Genomic DNA, 19,754 nt, shown 5'->3' on the forward strand with positions numbered 1-19,754 from the left:
GTGCACGCCTGCAGTCCCAGCTACTTGAAAGGCTGAGGTGGGAGGATTGCTTGAGCCCAGGAGGCCAAGGCTGCAGTAAGCAGAGATCATGCCACTGCATTACAGCCTGGATGACGGAGCAAGACCCTGTCTCAAAAAAAAAAAGAAAAGAAAAAGAAAAAAAAAAGAAAGAAATTCTATTTCATTCACTTGTATTTTTTGCTCTATATATTGTTCTTCCTACTGCTCCAAGATTACTTTTTATCACTTCCTTTCTGGTTAGAGAAATTCTTTTAGCTATTCTTTTAGTGTAGCTCTGCTGGCAACAAATTACCTTAATTTTCCTTTAACCGAGAATGTCTTTATTTTCCCTCAACCTTCAAAGATACTTTCTCTGGATATAAAATTCTGGGTTGACAGGTTTGCTTTTTTCTAGTACTTGAAATATGTTGCGCCACTTCCTTCTTACCTCCAATCTTTCAGATGAAAAATATCTGCTTGTGACTTGAACTGGTGTTCTTCCATAGATGATGCATGGTTTCTCTCCGGTTACTTTCAGGATTTTTTTTTAGTGTCTTGGCATGGATTTCTTTGGGTGACTCCTGTTAGGTATTCAGTCACCTTCTTTCATCTGTTTTATGTCTTTGTGTCAAATTTGTGGGAAATTCAGCCATTATCTCTTCAAATTATTTTTAGCACCACCTTCTCTCACTTTTTTGTCAAGCATAGTTTTACCTGTCTCTGAGGCTCTATTCAAATTTCTGTCAATCTATTTTCTCTCTGATGTTTACATTAGGTAATTATTTTTCTAGTCTCATGTTCACTGATTCATTCCTTTCCTCCATTCTATTGAGAACATTGAGTTTTTATTTTCAGTTACTCTATTTTTAAAGCTTGTTTTATTGTCACAAAAAATATACACACAATTTTCATTTTAACAATGTTTAAGTACATAATTCAGTGGCATTAGTATATTCACAACGTTGTGCAACCATGACCACTATCCATTTCCAGAACTTTTTTATTCCCCTCCCCCAAAAAACTCTGTACCCGTTAAACAACAATTCTGTCTCCATGATTTGACTATTCTAGGTAGAGGTGGAATCAGGCATTATTTGTCTTCCTATGTCTGGCTTACTGTACTTAGTATAATGTTTTTGAGGTTCATTCATTTTGCAGCATGTATCAGAGTGTCATTCCTTTTTGAAGCTGAGTAATATTCCATTGTAAGCACATATCATATTTTGTTTATCCATTCATTTGTTGACATTTGGGTTTTTTCTACCTCTTGGCTATCGTGAATAATGTTGCTATGAACATTTGTATGTAAGTATCTACTGGAGTCCATGTTTTCAACTCTTTAGGGTATATGCCTAGGAGTGGAATAGCTGGATCATATGGTTAGTCTGTCTTTAAAATTTTGAGAAACCATCAAATGATTTTTCACCATGGCGGCACCATTTTACATTCCCAACAGCAATGCAAGTGCTCCAATTTCTTCACATCCTCACCAACACTTGTTATTTTCCATTATAACAACCATCCTAATGGGTATGAAGTGGTATCTCATGGTTTTGATTTGCATTTCTTTAATGGCTGATGTTGATCATCTTTTTCATGTATTTATTGACATGTGTATATCTTCTTTGCAGAAATATCTGTTCAAGTCCTTTGCCCATTTTTGAATTAGATTTTTTTTGGGGAAAAGAGGTTAATTGTAGGAGTCCTTTGTATATTCTAGATACTAAGCCCTTTTCAGATATGTAACTTGGAAATATTTTCTCTCATGTAGTTAATAGACTAAGTTTTTGGAGTAGTTTTAGGTTTACAAAAAATTGATTAGGAAGTACAAAGAGTTCCTACATACTCCTCCCTCTCTCCCTCAACACAGTCTCCTCTATTATTTACATTTTGTATTAATGTGGTATATTTCTCACAATTGATGAAATAATACTGCTACATCATCATTAATATTATTATTATTATCATTATCATTTTGAGACAGAGTCTTGCTCTGTCGCCCAGGCTGGAGTGCAGTGGTGTGATCTCAGCTCACTGCAAGCTCCGCCTCCAGGGTTCATGCCATTCTCCTGCCTCAGCCTCCCGAATAGCTGAGACTAAAGGTGCCTGGCACCACGCCCAGCTAATTTTTTTCTATTTTTAGTAGAGACAGGGTTTCACCATGTTAGTCAGGATGGTCTCGATCTCCTGACCTCATGATCCGTCTGCCTCAGCCTCCTGAAGTGCTGGGACTACAGGCGTTAGCCACCGCACCCAGCCTACTGTTACACTATTAATAGCTAATGTCAATAGTTTACCTTAGGGTTCACTCTTGGTGTTATTCATTCTGTGAGTTTTGACACACATGGGATGACATGTATCTACTATTAATATATCATACAGAATAGTTTCACTGCCCTAAAAATCCTGTGCTCCACCTATTCATCCCCTCTCCCTCTAATTCCTGGTAACTACTGCTCTTTTTATGGTTTCTATAATTTTATCATCTCCATGTAGTTGGAATCACACATTTCGCAGCCTTTTCAGGTTTGCAACAGGCTTTCAAGGTTCGCTCCATGTCTTTTCATGGCTACATAGCTCATTTTTAAAATACACTGAACACTATTCCATTGTATAGGCATACAACAGTTTGCTTATCCACTCACCTATTGAAAGACATCTTGGTTGCTTCCAAGTTTTTGGCAATTATAATAAAGCTGCTATAAACATTCATATGCTGACTTTTGTGTGGACTAGTTACTTTATTTTTTAGTTCCAAAATTTCCATTTGGTTCTTCTTCATATCTTTTCTTCCTGAGACAACTTTTCTTCATTCGTTTCCAGCATGTTCATAATTGCTTGCTGAAGCATTTATATGACTGCTTTAAAGTCCTTGCCAGATAATTGTAACATCCGTTCTATTTCAGTGTTGGCTTCTCCTGTCTTCTCTCAAACCTTCCTGATTCTTTGGATTACAATGCCTTTTTTTCAATTGAGACATAGCATTATAAGACTCTGGATCTTATGTTTTAGTAGGCCTCCTGTGACAATGCTCCAACTAAAAAGGAGGGACATTGCCTTATTTATGCTAGGTCAAAGTAGAAGTCCAGTTCCTCTACCTGGCATATGTCGATATCTGGAAAGGGTGGTGTTCCAGGATACTGCTAGGCAAGAATGGGAGTTCAGGCTCCCCACTAAGCCTCTGCCATTACACCAGCCTGGGAGGAATCCCAGAGGTACCTCATTACTGTTCCCCACGTGTCCCCCACTGACACCAGGGGTGGATGGCCTTTACTGTTGATAGGTGGTGAAAGTTCAGGTCTCCTCTGGTACCACAGCAAGAAGGAGTGCCTCTTACGATAAAGTGGGAGTAGAAGCCTTGGCTCCTCACGTTGTCTCTGCTGACATCATGGGGTTCAGGGCCCCCTTATCCCCTTGTGAGGATAAAAGTCCTAGTTTCCCACTTAGCCTTCTCTGATATCACCCTGGTGTGGGAGGAGTGGGGAGAGGAAGAGTGGGGGTGAGGCACAAGTTGGGCTCCTTGTTATAGTCTGGCAAGCGTGGAAAGTGTAGGCTCTTTACTTGGCCTGAGCTGGCAGGAATGGGGCTGTAGTTTTTTCTGTGGTATTTGCTTGGAGTGGATAGTTACTGTCTTAAAAGTTGTCTGCCTTGATACACTGCTCCTTTCCTGGTCCTTTGCCTAGGAAGGAATGGCTTTTCTTGGAGTCTTTCTTTTGTGCCCATTGTTATTTCCAGTTGCCAGTTTTTCTAGCAGCCTGTCTGGGACATATGGAGAAAAAGAAACCCAGGAACTAACATGCTGTTTTTTGAGTCTTGAGAGCCTTAGCCAATGTTCCTTCTTCTCTCCACCTGTCAAAGTCTTAAATTGTTTTATATATAGTGTTCAGAGTTTTTAGCTGTACTTAGCAGGAGGAATAAGAAAAATTAAGTCTACTCTATCTTCCTGGAAAAAGAAATCTCTTTTAATAGCCTTTATTAATAGCTATACTACATGTCAGGCATCAGGAGAACAGGAACAATACTGAACTTGGAGTTCAGAGAATTGAGTTCAAATCCCAGCTAACATAGGATTTTGGAGAAATCCTAGTTCTGTCACGTGTTACTCAAGTGTCATAATTATTTAACCTCTTAGAACTTCAGTTTCCACATCTGTAAATGGAACGGCATCACTTTTTCACAAGTTGGGGATGATTAGGTAAAAACTGTGTACCTGGCACAACACTTGACATGTAGTTTGCACTCACTGACTCTGACTTCATGTTTATCAAAATAGTTAAGATAAAAATTGAATGATTTTAGACCCATAACATTTAAACGAGCTCTGAATTGGTAGTTATTTATTCTCTATCTTCTTGTTTCAAAATAGGCTCCCACCCCAAATTAACTCAGGAAAATATGTTGTAACTAAACGCAACCTGTAATTTCAGTGTTGAGATGAATCTGTCTTGGTTTCTCACTTCTCGTTCTAGCTGGAGAGTATTCTGGTAGTTTTCAGCTTCAGAAACTGGAGCCCCTAGACCAAACTCATGTTCTTTGGTGGTAACCTAGTACAAAGAATGGGAAATAATACAGAGGCATTCTGTTTAAAATAGCTCTGTGATTTCTCACATCAATACATTTTGAAAACTGATAATATTCTGAGATTTTTTTAACCATTTCCCACCAGCTAAGAGGATTTCATCAAACTTTACGTTCTTAAAATTTATAAAACTTTTTCTGTGTGTTGTCCAAATGGTATGAACACGCTTTTCAAAGACATTCTACACTATCCTTTTGGCAATCATGGTTCTACAGAAATATGGGATCAGCAGCAAATTAAGTAGTCTACCTTCAGGCTTGTGTTGTCCAAAATAGCTGTTAGCTAGCTACATTTGCTGTTGCTACTCTATACAAGCAAAAAGATTTGCAATTCATATCACAAAGAGTGAATTTCCCTAATATATAAATAATTCCTAGAAATAAAAAAGATTTAAAAAATACTCTAATAGAAAAATTGGCAAAGAATGTGAACATTTACAGAAATGCTCTTAAATGTATTTTAAGATGTTCAATCTCAACCTTTAGTGACACAAATTAAAACAACACTGAGACCCTCTTTTAACTATCACATGGCAAAGATCAGTAAGATGGATACATAACATAGTATCCTTATATATCACCGGTGGGAGTGTAAACTGATACAGTATTTATGGAGAACAATTGTATGAAATCTATCAACACGACAAATGCACATAGCTTCTGTTCAAATAATTTCATTTCTAAGAATTCATACTATAGCTATACATACACATATGCAAAATAACAAATGTTAGAGATTTTTCACTTTAGCATACTATACGTACTATTCTGCATCACACTGTTTTACTTGACAACATATCTTAGAGATTGTGTAACTTAGGAAAATAATTTCTTCTTTCCTTGAATCAAGGCTACCATTGTGTTAAAAGAGAATTTGTTATGAACATCTTAGATCTTTCCTCAAAACACAGCGGCTGTTCTCCAAAATCCTACCTAAGGAATTACAGAATCAGAATCTCCCCAGTCACTGACCTTATGATGTACTCTGTGTAAACCAGCACTTAAACAGGCCGGCAGATTTATTTCTTTTTTCTTGTCTCTAAACAAGGCACAACTGTTCTTCATCGCAACAGTTACTGCCCCACCTGGAACCTCAGCATCAGATTTCACAGAATATTTCAAATTATGAAGCATTTAAACCCCTAGTGGCTGGACTGAACTCCTAACTACCATTTTTTACATAGTTTCTGTTGAAAAATGTATTCCTAGTGATAAACATGATTTAGAATAACAGAATGAAACGACTCCTCACTGGAGCAGTACTGTTCAATTTTTATTGAATGTAAGAATCATCTGGGACTGTTGTGTGAATGCAGATTCTTATTTACAGGCTGAGATTTGACATTTCTATAAAGCTGCTTGGAGATCCCTATTTGGTTGGTACAGAGACCACATGTTGAATCATGCTGTGCTGTAATTTCTGATTTATTTGAATAGAAAGGATCTCTTAAAGTCTAAACCCATTCAATATTCAGAGTACTTTTGTAATTTTGTCCCTTCCTACTTCTCCAAACTTATCTCCTACTTGATACCTCCAAGAACCCCTCTATGAAAGGCAAACTATGCAACACAAAAGGGTCTCGCTCGTCACCCAGGTTGGCATGATCACAGCTGCTCACTGCAGCCTCGACCCCCCCAGGCCCAAGCAATCCTCCCACCTTAGCCTCCCAAATAGCTGGGAACACAGGCATGTGCCACCACAATTTACTAATTGTTTTACATTTTGTAGAGGTAGGGTCTCCCTATGTTGCTCTGGCTGGTCTTGAACTCCTGGGCTCACGAGATCCTCCCGCCTAAGTCTCCCTGGGATTACAGGCATGAGCCATCACACTCAGCCAACATATTCTCAATACATGAATATTCAAAAGTATTTTATCATCTGCTCAACAAGCCTTGCCCTCACTCTTTTCTCCATCTAACTTAAGACATTTCTAAGGCTCAGCTTGAATTCAATTTTCTCCAGGTTTTCTCTGTCTTCTCCACTGCATAATGATCATCTATTAATTGATATTTATATAGAGATTATAGAAGAATTTATGTTCTAAGTTTTTCTGGATGTCTTCCTCACACATTTATTAGACTCTTAAGAACAAAAAATGTCCAAAAACTCTCTGTATCCAATGGGGAAAGAACATGCACAGAGTTCTTTATGTAATAAAAAATGTCAAAAAATTTCGAGGTTGATAATGAAGCAGTGTGATAAAGCAGACAAAATCAGAGTTTCTTCCTCCTCTTTGGTAAACCTAATAAAGTGGGACTTTTGCAAAAGTACCTATCAGGCCTGGCTAGGAATTAAAAATAGCAAGAGACCACAAGTTCACCTGACAATCCTAATCAATCATGCTGGAGTTGCTATCCTCCCTCCACCAGCTTTGGGGGCAATATCACTAGGGGAAAGAGACATCAGTGTATCTGGAATTCCCATGCCTGGTCTGCCAGCTTCCCCACCTCAGGCCACATAAATATCCTCAACCTTGCTGCAATTTCATCAATTAGAATGGAACTTGTGTTGTTGTACAGTTCTCAGAAAAAGCAAGTGAGACAAGGTTCCTTTTTTAAAAAATTATTTTTTCTTTTTATGCTATCCCTCCCCTAGGCCCCCACTCCCTGATAGGCCCTGGCATATGTGTTCTCAACGTCTACTTATGAGAGAGAACATGTAGTGTCTGGTTTTCTGTTCTTGTGTTAGTTTGCTGAGAATGATGGTTTCCACCTTCATCCACATGCCTGCAAAGGACATAAACTCATCCTTTTTAATGGCTGCACTGTATCCATGGTGTGTATGTGCCACATTTTCTTTATCTAGTCTATCACTGGTGGGCATTTGGGTTGATTCCAAGTCTTTTCTATTATGAACAGTGCTGCAATAAACATACGTATGCATATGTCTATAGAGTAGAGTGATTTACAATGCTTTGTGTATCTACCCAGTAATGGGATTGCTGGGTCAAATGGTATTTCTGATTCTAGATCCTTGAAGAATCGCCACACTGTCTTCCACAATGGTTGAACTAATTTACACTCCCACCAACAGGGTAAAAAATTCCTGTTTCTCCACAACTTCTCCAGTACCTGCTGTTTCCTGACTTTTTAATGATCGCCATTCAAACTGGCATGAGATGGTATCTCATTGTGGTTTTGATTTGCATTTCTCTAATGACCAGTGATGATGAGCTTTTTTTCATGTTTGTTGGCTGCATAAATGTCTTCTTTTGAGAAGTGTCTGTTCATATCCTTTGCCCACTTTTTGATGGAGTTTTGTTTTTCTTGTAAATTTGCTTAAGTTCCTTGTAGATTCTGCATATTAGCCCTTCGTCAGATGGGTAGATTGCAAAAACTTTCTCCCATTCTGTAGGTTGCCAGTTCACTCTGATGACAGTTTCTTTTGCTATACAGAAGCTCTTTAGTTTAATTAGATCCATTTGTCAATTTTGGCTTTTGTTGCCATTGCTTTTGGTGTTTTAGTCATGAACTCTTTGCCTATGCCTATGTCCTAAATGGTATTGCCCAGGTTTTCTTCTAGGGTTGTTATGGTTTTACGTTTTAAGTTTTTTTTTCTTTTTCTTTTTTTTTTGTTGAGATGGAGTCTCGCTCTGTTGCCCAGGCTGGAGTGCAGTGACCGGATCTCAGCTCACTGCAAGCTCCGCCTCCCAGGTTTATGCCATTTTCCTGCCTCAGCCTCCTGAGTAGCTGGGACTACAGGCGCCCACCACCTCGCCCAGCTAGTTTTTTGTATTTTTTTAGTAGAGACGGGGTTTCACTGTGTTCACCAGGATGGTCTCGATCTCCTGACCTTGTGATCCACCCATCTCGGCCTCCCAAAGTGCTGGGATTACAGGCTTGAGCCACCGCACCCGGCCTATGTTTAAGTCTTTAATACATCTTGAGTTAATTTTTGTATAAGGTGTAAGGAAAGGGTCTAGTTTTAGTTTTCTGCATATGGCTAGCCAGTTTCCCCAGCACCATTTATGAAATAGGGAATCCTTTCCCCATTCCTTGTTTTTGTCAGGTTTGTCAAAGATCAGATGGTTGTAGATATGTGGTGTTATTTCTGAGGCCTCTGTTCTGTTCCACTGGTATAAAAGTATCTGTTTTGGTACCAGTACCATGCTGTTTTGGTTACTGTAGCCTTGTAGTACAGTTTGAAGTCCAGTATCGTGATGCCTCCAGCTTTGTTCTTTTTGCTTAGGATTGTCTTGGCTATAGGGGGTCTTTTTTGGTTCCATATGAAATTTAAAGAAGTTTTTTCTAATTCTGTGAAGAAAGTCACTGGTAGTTTGATGGGGATAGCATTGAATCTACAAAATACTTTGGGCAGTATGGCCATTTTCACAATATTGATTCTTCTGATCCATGAGCATGGAATGTTTTTCCAATTATTTGTGTCCTCTTATTTCCTTGAGCAGTGGTTTGTAGTTCTCCTTGAAAAGGTCCTTCCCGTCCCTGGTAAGTTGTATTCCTAGGTATTTTATTATCTTTGTAGCAATTGTGAATGAGAGCTCACTCATGATTTGGCTGTTTGTCTATTATTAGTGTATAGGAATGCTTTTGATTTCTGCACATTGATTTTGTATCCTGAGATTTTGCTGAAGTTGCTTATCAGCTTAAGGAGATTTTGGGCTACGACAGTGTGGGGTTTTCTAAATATACAATCACATCATCTGCAAACAGAGAGAATTCGACTTCCTCTCTTCCTATCCAAATACCATTTATTTCTTTCTCTTGCCTGACTGCCCCAGTCAGAACTTCCAACACTATGTTGAATAGGAGTAGTGAGAGAGGGCATCCTTTTCTTGTGCCAGTTTTCAAAGGGAATGCTTCCAGGTTTTGCCCATTCAGTATGATATTGGCTATGCAGTTTGTCATAAATAGCTCTCATTTTGAGATACATTCCATCAATACCTAGTTTATTGAGAGTTTTTAGCATGAAGAGGTGCTGAATTTTATCAAAGGCCTTTTCTGCATCTATTGAGATAACCATGTGGTTTTTGTCATTGGTTCTGTTTATGTAATGGATTATGTTTATTGATTTGCATATGTTGAACCATATGACTTCATCCCAGGGACAAAGCTGACTTGATTGTGGTAGGTAAGCTTTTTGATGTGCTGCTGGATTTGGTTTGCCAGTATTTTATTGAGGATTTTCACATCGATGGTCATCAGAAATATTGGCCTGAAACGTTTTGTTGTTGTTTCCCTGCCAGGTTTTGGCATCAGGATGATGCTGGACTCATAAAATGAGTTAGGGAGGATTCTCCCTTTTCCTATTGTTTGGAATAGTTTCAGAAGGAATGGTACCAGTTCCTCTTTGTACCTCTGGTAGAATTCGGCTGTGAATCTGTCTAATCCTGGGTTTTTTTTGTTTTTTGTTTTTTGTTTTTTGGTTGCTAGGCTATTAATTACTGCCTCAATTTCAGAACTTGTTATTGGTCTATTCAGGGATTTGACTTCTTCCTGGTTTAGTCCTGGGAGGGTATATGTGTCTAGGAATTTATCAATTTCTTCTAGATTTTCTAGTTTATTTGCAGATAGGTGTTTATAGTATCCTCTGACGGTAGTTTGTATTTCTGTGGGATCAGTGGTGGTACCTCCTGTATCATTTTTTTATTGTCTATTTGATTCTTCTCTCTTTTCTTATTAGTCTAGCTAGCAGTCTATCAATTTTGTTGATCTTTTCAAAAAAGCAGCTCCTGGATTCACTGATTTTTTGAAGGGCTTTTCGTGTCTCTATCTCCTTCAGTTCTGCTCTAATCTTAGTTACTTCTTATTTTCTGCTAGCTTTTGAATTTGTTTGCTCTTGATTCTCTAGTTCTTTTAATTGTGATGTTAGGATGTTGATTTTAGATCATTCCTGCTTTCTCCTGTGGGCATTTAGTGCTATAAATTTCCCTTTACACACTGCTTTAGCTGTGTCCCAGAGATTCTGGTGTGTTGTGTCTTTGTTCTCATTGGTTTCAAAGAACTTAATTCTGCCTCAGTTTCATTATGTACCCAGTAGTCATTCAGGAGCAGTTTCCATGTAGTTGGGTGGTTTTGAGTGAGTTTCTTAATCCTGAGTTCTAATTTGATTGCACTGTAGTCTGAGAATATTATCATTTCCATTCTTTTGCATTTGCTGGGGAGTGTTTTACTTCAATTATGTGGTCAATTTTAGAATAAGTGTGATGTGTTGCTGAGAAGAATGTATATTCTGTTGAGTTGGGGTGGAGAGTTCTGTAGATGTCTATTATGTCCACTTGGTCCAGTGCTGAGTTCAAGTCCTGAATATCCTTGTTAATTTTCTGTTTCATTGATCTAATATTGGCAGTGGGGTGTTAAAGTCTCCCACTATTATTGTGTAGGAGTCTAAGTCTCTTTGTAGGTCTCTAAGGACTTGCTTTATGAATCTGGGTGCCCTGTATTGGGTGCACATATATTTAGGTTAGCTCTTCTTGTTGCATTGATCCCTTAACCATTATGTAATGCCCTTCTTTGTCTTCTTTGATCTTTGTTGGTTTAAAGTCTGTTTTATCAGAGACTAGGATTGCAACCCCTGCTTTGTTTGCTTTCCATTTGCTTGGTAAATCCTCCTCCATATCTTTATTTTGAGCCTATGTATGTCTTTGCATGTGAGATGGGTCTCCTGAATACAACACAACAATGGGTCTTGACTTTTCATCCAATTTGCCAGTCTGTGCCTTTTAATTGGGGCATTTAGCCCATTTACATTTAAGGTTAATATTGTTATATTTGAATTTGATCCTGTCATTATGATGCTAACTGGTTATTTTGCGTGTTAGTTGATGCAGTTTCTTCACAGTGTTGATGGTCTTTACAATTTGGTATGTTTTTGCAATGACTGGTACCTATTTTTCATTTCCATGTTTAGTGCTTCCTTCAGGAGCTCTTGTAAGCCAGATCTGGTGGAGACAAAATCTCTCAGCATTTGCTTGTCTGTAAAAGATTTTCTGTCTCCTTTGTTTATGAAGCTGAGTTTAGCTGGATATGAAATTCTGGGTTGAAAATTCTTTTATTTAAGAATGTTGAATACTGACCCCACTCTCTTCTGGCTTATAGGGTTTCTGCAGAGAGATCCACTGTTAGTCTGATGGGCTTCCCTTTGTGGGTAACCCAACCTTTCTCTCTGCCTGCCCTTAACATTTTCTCTTTCATTTCAACCTTGGTGAATCTGACGATTACGTGTCTTAGGGTTGCTCTGCTTGAGGAGTATCTTTGTGGTGTTCTCTGTATTTCCTGAATTTGAATGTTGGCCTGCCTTGCTAGGTTGGGGAAGCTCTCCTTGATAATATCCTGAAGAGTGTTTTCCAACTTGATTCCATTCTCCCTGTCACTTTCAGGCTACACCAATCAAATGCAGGTTTGGTCTTTTCACTTAATCCTATATTTGTTGGAGGCTTTGTTCGTTTCTTTTCATCCTTTTTTCTCTAATCTTGTCTTCATGCTTTATTTCATTAAGTTGATCTTCAATCTCATAGCCTTTCTTCTACTTGATCGATTCGGCTATCGATACTTGTATATGCTTCACCAAGTTCTCGTGCTGTGTTTTTCAGCTCCATCAGGTGTTCTTCTCTAAACTGGTTATTCTAGTTAGCAATTCCTCTAACCTTTTTGAAGGTTCGTAGCTTCTTTGCACTAGATTAGAACATGCTCCTTTGGTTCAGAGGAGTTTGTTATTACCCACCTTCTGAAGCCTACTTCTGTCAATTTGCCAAACTCATTCTCCATCCAGTTTTGCTCCCTTCCTGGTGAGGAGTTGTAATTCTTTGGAGGAGAAGAGGCATTCTGGATTTTGAAATTTTCAGGCTTTTTGCACCGCTTTTTCTTCATCTTCATGGATTTATCTACCTTTAGTGTTTGATGTTGGTGACCTTCAGATGGGGTTTCTGTGTGGACGTCCTTTTTGTTCATGTTGATGCTATTCTTTTCTGTTTGTTAGTTTTCCTTCTAACAGTCAGGCCCCTCTGCTGCAGGTCTGCTGGGGTTTGCCTGAGTATCACCAGCAAATAGCAGAAGCTGCAGAACAGAAAATATTGCTGCCTGTTCCTTCCTCTGAAAGCTTCGTCCCAGAGGGGCAGCTGCCAGATGCCAGCCAGAGCTCTTCTGTATGAGATGTTTGTCAACCCCTGCTGGGAGATGTCTGTTGACCCCTGCTGGGAGATGTCTCCCAGTCAGGAGGCACAGGGGTCAGGGATCCACTTGAGGCAGCAGTCTGTCCCTTAGCAGAGTTAGAGCACTCTGCTGCTCTCTTTAGAGCCAGCAGGCAGGAACATTCAAGTCTGCTGAAGCTGCGCCCACAGCCACCCCTTTCCCCAGGTGCTCTGGCCCAGGGAGATGGGAGTTTTATCTATAAGCCCCTGACTGGGGCTGCTGCCTTTCTTTCAGAGATGCCCTGCCCAGAAAGGTGGAATCTAGAGAGGCAGTCTGGCCACAGCGGCTTTGCCAAGCTGCAGTGGGCTCCGCCCAGTTCGAATTTCCCACTGGCTTTGTTTACACTCAGTTGGAAATGCAGAAATCACCCGCCTTCTGCGTTCATCTCGCTGGGAGCTGCAGACAGGATCTGTTCCTATTCGGCCATCTTGCCAGCCACCAAAAAATATTTTTCATGTATTCTTTTTTATTTTTTTCAATGTGAAGTCTAAAATAAGGAAGAACTTTCATTCTCAATTAGGAAGTCACACAGCAGAGTGGTTAACAGCATATATTTTGGCATCAGCCTGCCTACATTCATTATCCTAGTTCTGCCACATATTAGCTGCGTGACCTTGGGTGACTTGGTTACTTTGCTGACTATAGCTTCCTCATTTACAAAATAGGGATGATAATAAGAGTATCTGCATTGGCCAGGTGCAGTGGCTTACGCTTGTAATCCCAGCACTTTGGGAGGCTGAGGCAGGCAGATCACCTGAGGTCAGGAGTTTGAGACCTGCCTGGCCAACATGGTGAAATCCCACCTCTACTGAAAATACAAACCTTAGCTAGGCATGGTGGCAGGCACCTATAATCCCAGCTACTTGGGAGGCTGAGGCAGGAGAATCACTTAAACTCAGGAGGCAGAGGTTGCAGTGAGCCGACATTGCACCATTGCACTCCAGCTTGGGGGACAAGAGCAAGACTTTGTACCAAAAAAAAAAAAAAGAGTATCTGCATCACAGAATTATGTGAGGATTAAATGAATTAATACATGTTTTAACTTTAGCACTTAGAATAGTGCCTGGCACATGATAAGCACTATATACATGTTATTATTTACTATTATTACTAATTCCTCTCACTGAGTCAACTTAATTGGCTATCAAGTCCTACTGATCTTTTCACTAAAAATTATCTGTTACATTTCTTCCATCCCTATCACTGTTTTAGTTCATGCTTTCAGACTGTAGCCATCACATTTATTCACTTTATAAGTAAACTTATAAATAGCTAGAATAAGAATGAACCAAAAACATCTTTCTGAGGATAAAAACATGTAAAACAAATAGAACCCTACAATTTCAACCCTAAATGAATCTAGGAAAGTCCAGAACAAATAAATCAGAAATTACAGCACAGCATGATTACTGCTACATCAGAGTAATGCACATAGATGCTAAGGGAACACTGAGAAAGAAGCTACAAAGAAAGTATTTCTGACTTCTACTTCTTCAAAAAAGACTTAGGATCTACTCTCCATTCCAAAAGAACTATGAGCATATCCCTACTGGAGCACTTAATGCATCATATTACTTTTACGGGATGTCCACAGCCATGGCTACTTTAACACGTCTAAAACAGACTTCCTTTTTTTTTTTTTTTTTTTTTCAGACAGTCATGCTCTGTCACCCAGGCTGGAGTGCAGTGGCATGATCTCAGCTCACTGCAACCTCCACCTCCCAGGTTCAAGCAATTCCCTGCCTCAGCCTCCCAAGTAGCTGGGATTACAGGCGCCTGCCACCATGCCCAGCTAACTTTTGTATTTTTAGTAGAAACGGGGTTTCATCATCTTGGCCAGGCTGGTGTCGAACTCCTGACCTCATGATCCACCCACCTCGGCCTCCCAAACTGTTGGGATTACAGGCGTGAGCCACTGTACCCGACCAAGACTGTGCCTCTTTATGTGATCATCTTAGGGGTTAGAATTTCAACTTAAAAATTTTGCGAGGACACAGACATTCAGACTGAAGCCGCACATTAGAGGAACAGAAAGAAAAAGCTATTGGGTGAACAAAGAAGGAGTACTAGATCTTTTAAGTGAAGACAAGGGCCATGATTTTTTTTTTTTTTTTTTTTTGGAGACAGAGTCTGTCGCCAGGCTGGAGTGCAGTGGCGCGATCCCGGCTCACTGCAACCTCTGACTCCCTGGTTCAAATGATTCTCCTGCCTCAGCCTCCCGAGTAGCTAGGATTACAGGCATACACCACCACGTCCAGCTAATTTTTGTATTTTTAGTAGAGCCAGGGTTTCACTATGTTGGCCAGGATGGTCTCGATCTATCGACCTTGTGATCTGCCTGCCTCAGCCTCCCAAACTGCTGAGATTACAGGCGTGAGCCACAGCACCCAGCCTGGATTTTATTCTTACTTGCAGTGGGAAGCCATTGGTGTATTTTTGAGCCAGGATCATTTTATTATAGTTTTCTTTTTCGTTTTTTTCCCTCTCCCTTCTCCCCTCCCACGGGATCTCATTATTTTGAAGTGATTGATTTGATTTCCGTGTGCAGAATAGGTTGTAGGGTGCCACAATAGAAGCAGAAAGACAGCAGGGAACGGTTGCAGTATTCTAGGTGGGAGATGATGGTGACTTGGACCAGGGAGGTGGTAACAAAAATATAGAGAAGTAGATGGATTTAGACTATATATTTGAAGATAGAACCAACAACATTTGCTAATAACTTAGAAGGGATTTATTGCAGTGAGCCGAGATCGTGTCACTGCACTCCAGCCTGAGCAACAGTGAGACTCCACGTCAAAAAAAAAAAAAGAAAAAAAAAGGCACAGCCTTTAGGGGATGATTAGGCCATGATGAGTTGTCGGTATATAACAGATCCCAGAGAGCTCCCTCACCCCGTCTAACACATGAGGACACAGTCTGAAGGTACCACCTATAAACCAAAAAACACCACACATTGATTCTGCTGGCAACTTGATCTTAGAACTCCCAGTCTCCAGAACTGTAAGATTTAAATTTCTGCAGCTTATGTTATTTCATTATAGCAGCCTGAATGGACTAACATATGTGCCAATATCATTTGACTTCAAGTCCTCTGCTCTTGCTTTTCCTCTCAGGAACACTTTCTACCCAGTCTTTCACATGGCTATCTTCTCACCCTCAGCTCCTTGGCTGAAATGTCAGAGGGCCTCCCTGACTACTTACCTAAAGTAGCCTCTCTCCCAGTCACTCTCTCAAATAAGTGATAAGCTATTTGCACTTATCACTACTTGAAATTATATCATTTATTTGCTCACTTGTTTACTACCTCCCCCTACTAGAATATAACATTCTAGAGCCCTAAGTTTTTGTCCTGTCTCTGTTTTATCCCTAATGCCTTAAAAGTGCCCAGCACAAAGGTGAAACGCAGTAAAACATTTTCAAAATAAGAAAATTTAATGATTCGAACAAAGCAGTTTCAATGGTGGGTGAAAACAAGTCTGAAGGGGACTAATGAATGAATATTAAAGAAAAAAAAATGGAAAATGTAAACTTCTTTTAGGAAGCATGACTGTGAGAGGAAGAGAGGCAGAACAAAGATGGAAGACGACCAAGGTTGTGGAAAGGTCATTACAGGAGGAGAAAAACTTGTTCCTTAATTCTCTTTACATAAGGAACCTCTTTCAGAATTAAAAGCCCTGCAGCCTTTCCTCAGAAAAATGCAAATATACCTTTACAAACAATTTCAGGGGATTTAAGACTCTCTAAGGTCCTTGGACTCCAGGTGAAGAAGTCCTACAGTACAGAAACAATGAAGATTCCTAAGGCATGAGTTAATGTTAATTGATGGAGAAAGACAGCTGAGGTAATAAGAGGAAACCCAGGTAAATATGTATTGCCCTGAGACAAGAAAGAGAAAAGCAAAGACAGGTGAAGATTTAGACACTTGTAATCCCAATAATCCGCGCACTTTGGGAGGCCAAGGCCGGAGGATCACTTGAGCCCAGGAATTTGAGACCAACCTGGACAACATAGTGAGTCCCTGTCTCTAAAAAAAAGAAAAAAGAAATTAGCCAGGCATAGTGGCATCCACCCGTGGTCCCAGCTACTTGGGAGACTGAGATAGGAGAATCACTTGAGTCCGGGAGGTCAAGGCTGCAATGAGTCATGATCGCACCATTGCACTCCAGCCTGGGCAACAGAGTGAGATCATGTCTCAAAAAAAAAAAAAGGTAAGTGGCATGGAAATCTGAGGAAGGTTCTGTCTGGTTGAATTTTAATTTTTCAGTGAAACAGGAAATAAAATTATATAATAAAAAGTACCATCAGTGTTGAGCAAAATATGAAGCACATAATATGTATTCAACAAATTATTTAATTTTTTGATAGAATGGAAAATACTGGACTACTTCATATGGAATTCTGAAATCTAGTTGCACAAAAGTTTACTACAGTTGAGGTGGGGTTTCTTTTAAAACAATATTGTCTCCAAAAGCGTAGACTTATAGACATTGAAGTAGGAAGGAACAGCCTCACTAACAGAAGCATGTGGAAAACCATACAAGATTTATGAATAATTTTGAGAGAGGACTTTATATAATAAGTGGATAAATATTTGGGGAAACAATCACCAAACTAAATACTGAGAGCAACGATAAAGATTAATCTTAAAAAAAATGTTGAGTAAAGAAGCAAGATGTAAATGAATACTTAGTACAATCCCATTTGTACGAAGTTCAAAAACAAGCCAAACTGTAACGTGCATGTTCACATACAATGATGTGAAACATTCAGGAAAATCAAGGAAGTGGCTCTTAGAAGTCAGGAGAGTGGCCATCTGTGGGGACGGAAAGAAACATGTAATCTGAAAAGGAGATAAATAATCATACTTCTAACTGCCTCTGTGTGTGGAGGACTTCAAAACCAAATCGTCCTAAACAAACTAGTCTAAGCAACTGAAAAAGCAGACAGAAAAGATCTCCCAGAGAATCTCTACACCTGATTATATTCTGAGCTACAAGCAGTGATTTTTCTTCAGAAGGTAAACAATACGAGAAATATTTTGGAAGCTGCCATTAAATAATGCCAAAGTTTAGGATTTAAAATTAATATTTCATTAATGTACCTTCCTAGTTATTTCCCACTAAGACTGAAGAGTTTGGCTCATTAATCAATTAAAATACCAACAAGAATCTGTCTTATCCTGGAAGCAGATTCGAATGTGACATCCTACTTCTATAACTAACCTGTTTTTTTCTACTTACAAACCTATTGTTATTCCTTACACGTAAACAAAGTATACTTGAAATGCTGAACACCAGTACAGAGAATTTTAAACAAGGAAATCTCCTAGGATATAAGGTCCTGGAATGGAAGAAGGAAAACGTTGGGACACTGCAATCTATGCAAACTTTCCTGAAGTCGCGGGGAAAAAAAAAAGTGAAAAAAAAAACATATTTCTGTGAGTTTTTAGGTATCAAGTCCATGATCACCTAGTTATCCAATTTAAGTCTCAAATAGTTTTTCAACAAAAGCCAGCTTACCCTGCCTTTACTGTGTATAATTTTTACTAAAATTATCAGATTTTCATGCAAATGCCTATGTAATCTCAGCCTTTCACCACCCCAAGTCTAGACAGAGGCTCAGAAATGAGCGATCGGGAGTCAGGTTGAACTCCCAAATCTGTGACTTCCAAATTCCTCGGCTCCACCAGAGCTTCCAGAGCGTTTCTAACCTGAACAGTCCCCCCAACAACCAAGCGGAGAGCTGCGGGAGGACGCGAAGCGGTGACCATAGGAACTGGGCTCAAACCTAACCTCCCAAGAAGCAGGGGCAACGCGTGCTGCTAAGCTTCCGGCCGCCAGCTGTGCCCGCCGCTGCCCCTCACAGCGGCTCCCGCGGCGAGCGCCCACCTCCGCCCGCCACGGCCCCGCACCCGCCACTCCCGCCCGCTTGCAGCCGCCTTCTCAGAGACCTTCTGGCCCAGAAGCAGCGGTCTCCCCACCCTGCGCATCTCCGCAGCTTCTACCTGGAGCTCCAGGCCCCTCCCCGGGCTCCTCGGCCCGCCGTCCTGCCCAGAGCTCATCCCCGCGACTGCCAGGTCTCGGCCTCCGCGGGGAATACGAGAACCGCCCAGTCTCCATCCTCCGCCCCTTTCTCCTCCTTTCCCACCCCCAAATCGTCCCGGCCCCGCCCCGGCGAATCGGAGGAAGGAGGGAGCCGGCCGGAAGGAGGCGGGGGCGGTTAGCGCCAGCCGGCGCCGCCGCGGCCCCGCCCTCACGCTCTGTACCGGAGTGGGGCTCGTCTTCCACCTCCCCGGCGCCCCAGCTTTGCTTCCGTCCCGCTCGCCCCCAGGCCCGATGCGCACGCGTACCTGGCTCGACCTTCCCTCTCGCGGGGACTACAAGCCGTGCGCGCGCACTTACGCACGGAGCGACGCGTACGTCCACCTGCCTGCCTTACAGGGCACCTAGGAGGGACCTCTTCCTGGCCCATCCGCGCCGCGCAGGCGCACGCCCACGCAGCGCCTAGGCGCCCGACCCGAGCGTCCCGTCTCCTAGTAACCAGCCGCGAGCCCCCTTTTCCACGACACATTTCTGAATCCCTGCCTGAGGCTGCCGCACCTGGATGGAACGCGCATGCGCAAAGCTGCCTCTCGCCGCCCCGTCTTCCCTCAGCTTGGAACACCTGCTGCTTCGCGGCGGTGGCTTTGTTCCACTTTCCCAGAGCTTGGGCATCATTCTGGACCCATGTTCGGTGAACCGGTTACTCCTAGAGCTGCTTTTGGGCCCGTTTTGAGGGAGCCTTCCAGGTCCAGCCCTCCCACTGCAGCCTGCGGGGAGCGAGCCGGCATGTCCCGGTGAGCGTGGGCGGCCTGGAGTCAGGGGAGCCTGGGGACCACGGCTTGGTCAGCTCTGCACGATCAGAGCTGAATCGGGAAGTGGCAGAACTAGCAACGAAAGTCCACATTCCTGACCGATATTCCTTCTCCATATGCCAGTCCTTTTCCAAATCCCCTCACCTTAAAGTGGACAAATGGTGAAAAAGAATGA

General features: G+C 41.3%; 1 protein-coding gene across 11 annotated transcripts in view; it reads right to left on the reverse strand.

The window, feature by feature from the left end:
- TSGA10 (testis specific 10) overlaps nt 1-19,182 on the reverse strand; it is a 151,988-nt gene extending 132,806 nt beyond the window's left edge. For 3 of the 11 annotated variants that reach the window (XM_008008145.3, XM_038004191.2, XM_008008140.3), the window contains exons 1-2: nt 19,076-19,182; nt 4,416-4,544 (exon numbers count right to left, since the gene is read on the reverse strand). Coding sequence is in view for 5 of the 11 variants with exons in the window: in XM_038004188.2 (XP_037860116.2) it covers nt 4,416-4,544; nt 18,677-18,787 (240 nt within the window). In the remaining 6 variants the exon portion in view is untranslated. Of the gene's footprint in view, nt 1-4,415; nt 4,545-18,676; nt 18,856-18,991 lie in introns of those variants that run through there. The other 8 variants (XM_038004188.2, XM_008008129.3, XM_008008143.3 and 5 more) reach the window with 7 other exon arrangements.
- Between the last annotated feature and the right edge of the window lie 572 nt (nt 19,183-19,754).

The sequence above is a fragment of the Chlorocebus sabaeus genome, chromosome 14 (assembly GCF_047675955.1).
Source record: "Chlorocebus sabaeus isolate Y175 chromosome 14, mChlSab1.0.hap1, whole genome shotgun sequence".
Taxonomy (NCBI): Eukaryota; Metazoa; Chordata; class Mammalia; order Primates; family Cercopithecidae; genus Chlorocebus; species Chlorocebus sabaeus.